Source organism: Salmo trutta, chromosome 33, assembly GCF_901001165.1.
Source record: "Salmo trutta chromosome 33, fSalTru1.1, whole genome shotgun sequence".
Lineage (NCBI taxonomy): Eukaryota > Metazoa > Chordata > Actinopteri > Salmoniformes > Salmonidae > Salmo > Salmo trutta.
The window spans coordinates 1,575,660-1,581,382 of NC_042989.1; the positions used below are offsets into that span (position 1 = coordinate 1,575,660).

General features: G+C 40.5%; 1 protein-coding gene across 1 annotated transcript; it reads left to right on the forward strand.

The window, feature by feature from the left end:
- Positions 1–1,944: 1,944 nt before the first annotated feature.
- LOC115172200 (SRA stem-loop-interacting RNA-binding protein, mitochondrial) lies at positions 1,945–5,462 on the forward strand. The gene is made up of 4 exons (XM_029729369.1): positions 1,945–2,047; positions 2,511–2,569; positions 4,205–4,312; positions 4,555–5,462. Exons 1-4 carry the CDS (start codon positions 1,981–1,983, stop codon positions 4,624–4,626), a joined length of 306 nt encoding a protein of 101 aa, XP_029585229.1. The 5' UTR covers positions 1,945–1,980; the 3' UTR covers positions 4,627–5,462.
- The last annotated feature ends 261 nt before the right edge of the window (positions 5,463–5,723 follow it).

Sequence of the window (5,723 nt, forward strand, 5' to 3'; positions counted from 1 at the left end):
GAGCTTGAGGAGGAAATGGGACAGGAGTGAAGATCAAATACATATGGTGGGAGGTGCAGTGATGACTGCTGAGAAGAAGTTGAGTGTTGAAGGAAGTGTTGAGGTGAGGAAGGTGGGCGTCAAGTGGAAAAACAGGGATACATGCACCAGTAGTTCAGAGATGGAACTTGTTAAGAGTGAGGGTGAAGTACATGCGGCGAGTTCGGGCCTCGTTCCAAGGATGATAAGGATGACTTTGGCCCAGTGGGAGTATGATTTGTAGAGAGAATGGATCCTTGCTGTTTGGTTGATCCATACGTGGTGTCAGGTTGAGTGGAGGAGAGGTTGGGGATTGTTGAGTTGATGAAGGTCACTCAGAGTGGACTCCTGATGATTTATTGTGTTTCCTCTACCGAGTGAGAGGGCGCTCCGGATAACGAGATTAGGGACAAGAATGGGGAGCCGTTGAAAGGAGTGATAACGGGGGTGGCATTGTTGAGGAGGAGCAGTTGAAATTGAAGATTCCCGGTATCTGTGACACCCGCAGCTTGATGAGACGTAGATCCAGTGGGGAAACGGAGTAGACATTATCTGTCATGCTGAGTTTTGATGTAGAGTCGTTACCAGATAAGGTCAAGGTAGGAAGTGTCAGTTATCCTGTGAGAGTTTATGTTCTGAGAATATTACGGGGTTTTAGATGTCAAGGTTATGGTCATATTGTAGCAGTGTGTAGGAGGGAGATGCCTCGATGTGAGAAGTGTGCAGGAGGGAATGTGTGGTATTGGGGGAGAAAGTTGTGTGTGTTAGTTGTGGGGGTGATTATGGGGCTGGAGATCGGACATGTCCGGTGAGAGAATGGCAGATTGAGGTTACCAGGGTTAGAGTAGTACAGAAAGTGTTGTATGCAGAAGCAGTGAAGAGAATGGTAGAAGAAGATGTATAAAGGGTGAGGGTTCCTGAGAGGATTCCTGTGAGTAGGCAGAGATCAAAAGAGAGTGATCATTAAGGTGTTTTTTTTAGCATTTAAAGCTATGGTTGTTAATTGTACTGCAGAAATGAATCGAAAGTCGAAGAAAATACAGGTTGTAGTGGCAGTGGCAGAGAAGTACTTGGGATTGCAGCTGCAGGGTGATGGGTGGTAGTGATATGTCTTTTCAGACCGTTGGTCTGGAGTAGGACTAGGTAGGGTTGAATAGTTGAATGGGTGGTGGGTTTTTTAGAGAGGGCTAATACATGGTAGGGTCATTTTCCTTTTCCCAATTTTGTATTATTGTATCTAAGAATATAATGTAGGTAGGCCGTTCACAGCCTCACACACCAGTACCGTAGGTGGCGGTGTATGCAACTAAAAGTTGGATGCGATCCATCAATCCATCAATCTTGTTAGACTTCAGTGCAGCTTTTGACATTATCAATCATAGTCATAGACACGCCTAGGCAAAGGTGGGTAGCTGTGTGAACTTGTTCCACATGATATGCACTGCAATTTATCCAAAAGTTGGCTTGACTATGTTTTATAGCACATTCATTCACTTTTTATATGTATATATGTAGGCAATCTCTGGCAGTGTCAATAGTAGCTAGTTATCGAAGCCGGCAAAAACTAGCTGGCCAATACGTTAGCATTTGGAGAGATAGGGTTCCGCTGTTTACATTAACATTACAAATATTCGTTGTAAGCTATATTGGAAACAGTCATGTTTGACAATTTTCGAGAAGACAATGACACCGCTAAAGTCAGGTGGAGGATTTCTTCGCTTGAAGAATTTGAACAAGTTCTAAATGCATCTGAAAAATGACCTCTCAACTATTAAAAAAATAATTAACAAATAAGCAACACATAACATTTTGTTAAACATTTCTAAAGTTTTTTTAATTTGTAAAATAGATCTGAACTTTTAGTCATTTTTAGTCCTTATCTGAAAAATATATATATTTAAACGACACCGGCGTGTGTCACGTGACTCGGGTCAGAGGTAGCTCGAGTTCCAAGCACATAATATGGCAGGGTCGTCGAAGAAGGTATATGAGGTGTTTGTGTCTAAAATACCATGGACACTTGCAAGCAGTAAGCATGGTTTTTATTGGAACAAGAGTTACTGTTGGCAAAGTTTATGTTAGGCTGGGAACTTTTGTGGACGCCATTTACATCATGGTGTGAGTGCTGCCTTGACAATGGTCGCTAGCCATGTGTGCGACTTTCACCTCAACCAGCTTTTCTCTGCCTCTATTTTTGCAACAGCGCTTATTTGGTATTGCTTTTATCGATTGCTAAATTATCAGGCTTATTGTAGCCTATTGATGTGGGTTTTGCATGTCAGTGAGATGGCTACTATAGGTACTTGTCTGATTTAATTAGACTCTAGCTAATACAAAATGAATTGTGTAGCTATTACAGGCTGATTAATCAGACACATTAATTATCAGCATTGTCTGTAAGGTTGCACTGTAGACTTTGCTTTACTAACTAAGTTAGTTGCTTAGCTACAGTGGTAGAATGTGTAATAAAACATGTCATTATTTTCTTTCAGAGGAGATGAAGGAGTACTTTGGGCAGTTCGGTCAAGTCAAGAAATGCCTTGTTCCCTTTGTAAGTACACTGGCCTCAACATATTGTTTTAATGATTGAGAAACCTGATATCACAACCTCCATCTTGACTTATGTACAGTACCAGTCAAATGTTTGGACACCTACTCATTCAAGGGTTTTTCTTTATTTTTACTATTTTCTACACCAATAATAGTGAAGACATCAAAACTATGAAATAACACACATGGAATCATGTAGTAACCAAAAAATCAAAATATATCTTATATTGAGATTCTTCAAAGTAGTCACCCTTTGCCTTGACAGCTTTGCACACTCTTGGCATTCTCTCAACCAGCTTCACGTCGAATGCTTTTCCAACAGTCTTGAAGGAGTTCCCACATGTGCTGAGCACTTGTTGGCTGCTTTTTCTTCCCTCTGCGGTCCAACTCATCTCAAACCATCTCAATTGGGTTGAGGTCAGGGGATTATGGAGGCCATGTCATCTGATGCAGCACTCCATCAATCTCCTTGGTCACATAGCCCTTACGCAGCCTGGAGGTGTGTTGGGACATTGTCCTGTTGAAAAACAAATGATAATCTCACTAAGCGCAAACCAGATGGGATGGCATATCGCTGCAGAATGCTGTGGTAGCAATGCTGGTTAAGTGTGCCTTAAATTTGAAATAAATCGCAGACCGTGTCACCAGCAAAGCATCATCACACCACCTCCATGCTTCACTGTGTGAACCACACATGCGGAGATCATCTGTTCACTTACTCTGTGTCTCACGAAGACATGGCGGTTGGAACCAAAAATCTCACATTTGGACTCATCAGACCAATTAACAGATTTCCACATGTCAAATGTCCATTGCTTGTGTTTCTTTGCCCAAGAAAGGCTCTTCTTCTTATTGGTGTCCTTTAGTAGTGGTTTCTTTGCAGCAATTTGACAATGAAGGCCTGATTCACACAGTCTCCTCTGAACAGTTGCTGTTGAGATGTGTTTGTTACTTGAACTCTCTGAAGCATTTATTTGGGCTGCAATTTCTGAGGCTGGTAACTCTAATGAACGTATCCTCTGCAGCAGAAGTAACTTTGGGTCTTCCTTTCCTGTGGCGGTCCTCGTGAGAGCTAGTTTCATCATAGCGGTTGATGGTTTTTGCGACTGCAAACACTTTCAAAGTTGTTGAAATGTTCTGCATTGACTGACTTTCATGTCTTAAAGTAATGATGGACTGTTGTTTCTCTTTGCTTATTTGAGTTGTTCTTGCCATAATATGGACTTGGTCTTTTACCAAATAGAGCTGTCTTCTGTATCCCCCCCACACATTGTCTCAACAGAACTGATTGGCTCAAACGCATTAAGAAGGAAATTCCACAAATCAACTTTTAACAAGTCATAGCTGTTAATTGAAATGCATTCCAGGTGACTACCTCATGAAGCTGGTTGAGATAATGCCAAGAGTTTGCAGAGTTGTCATCAAGGCAAAGGATGGCTACTTTGAAGAGTCTAACATCTAAAATATATTTTGATTTGTTTAGCACTTGTGGTTGCATGATTCCGTATGTTATTTCATAGTTTTGATGTCTTCACTATTATTCTACAAGGTAGAATAGGTTAAAAATAGTACAAATAAAGGAAAACGAATGAGTAGGTGTCCAAACTTTTGACTGGTACTGTATATTTTCTAACAGGACAAAGAGACAGGCTTCCACAGAGGCTTCTGCTGGATCGGATACACGTCCGAGGAAGGCCTGAATAATGCTCTCCAGAAAGACCCACACGTACTGGAGGGATCCACGGTATAGTTCATCAGACTAGATCATGTCAACCCCATTGCCCATCATTGGATGCTATACCCTGAACTTTTGTTGTTGACTAAAATGTGTTTAGACTTTGTTGTAATCTTACTGTAGAATGCATTTTCTCTATTCTAGTTTGAAAGCCAATGTGAGTGGTCTTAAATCAAATACACATCACCTTACCATGTCATTAACCAAACTAAACATGACATGTCTTTTTCTCTCCCATTGTGTCTTTTCAGCTTCAAGTTCAAAGAAACAGAAAAGTGTTTTCAGGACAGAAAACAAACAGAGAGGTGGTGGAGACACGCTGAGGGTGTTTGTATATATGAGGGGTGAATTCAATACCTATGGAAACAGAACTAGGCCACCCAACAGTATTCTTTTTTTTTTCATAGTAGTATGTCTTCATACATTTATTGTAATCTGTCAAAATAAAGAGACACAATGTTTGTTTTGCATGGCTGAAGAAGGAAGTGTTTATTTGTATATCCTGTTAGTAACTGCATATTAATCCATACTAAGCAAACATATGGAATTGTTTCAAGATGGTCATACCAAGGATCATTTAGCTATTTGATTTTGAATTTTAGAACACCTTACGGTATAAAAGAAATCCAAAAATGATTTTATGAAATTTGAATTATAGATCACCAAACTATAAAAAAACATTTGACCTCTTATATTCCACTCCATTTTTAAACTGGTACTGGGCTACCTTCAGACTAGGCTTGTGGACATCCTAGAGCAAAACAACCAACATGTTCATGAGACACCTTTCCAAAGAGGGGTCATATTAGTGTGTAGCCCGAACTGTTCGGACACTACAGACAGAAGTTGGCAGATTGGCTGTACCGACGAGTCCTGTGATGCTTGTGGGGATTGTAGAGCAGAACGGAGAACACCATCGCGTTCGTAAGAGTCATCTTTCCATAGCATGGTCATAATAGTTGGGATTCTACAGACGTTTCTGTGAGAAGACAGATTTTTCTGGATTTCTCATGGTCTGACAAACACTGCTCTTTCTGTGTTGTGGGTTTAATCTGGTTGAGTAAATTTCGTAGTTCACAGATATGAAGAAAAACACATTTTGTTTGGAATGTTTTTATTATACATGAATGCTTGATATTAAAGTAATGGTAGTACTTAATATGTTTTTATTTTGACACACACCCCAGTTGACTGTCCCGAGAATGGATCTTAGTCGAAAACTTTGAAGAATGACTTAAATCCACCTTTCTTTTTTGTGGGAACAAGGTGTGCCTTACACCTCTCTTCTGCCTCAGTTGTATAATCTTCTGCTTCTTGGCCATCTTCTTGTCCTTTACTCTACCTATTGTCTTCCTTCCTCTGCTTCTCCTTCCTCTTTTCCTTCTCCCATTCAGAGCCAGTGTCCTCATCTGAACTCACT

Excerpts from the sequence above, each read along its gene's own strand:
- LOC115172200 (XM_029729369.1), top strand. The coding sequence starts at position 1,981 with ATGGCAGGGTCGTCGAAGAAGGTATATGAGGTGTTTGTGTCTAAAATA. Across the intron at positions 2,048-2,510 it reads ACCATGGACACTTGCAAGCA|AGGAGATGAAGGAGTACTTT; the intron begins GTAAGCATGGTT and ends ATTTTCTTTCAG. Across the intron at positions 2,570-4,204 it reads AGAAATGCCTTGTTCCCTTT|GACAAAGAGACAGGCTTCCA; the intron begins GTAAGTACACTG and ends ATTTTCTAACAG.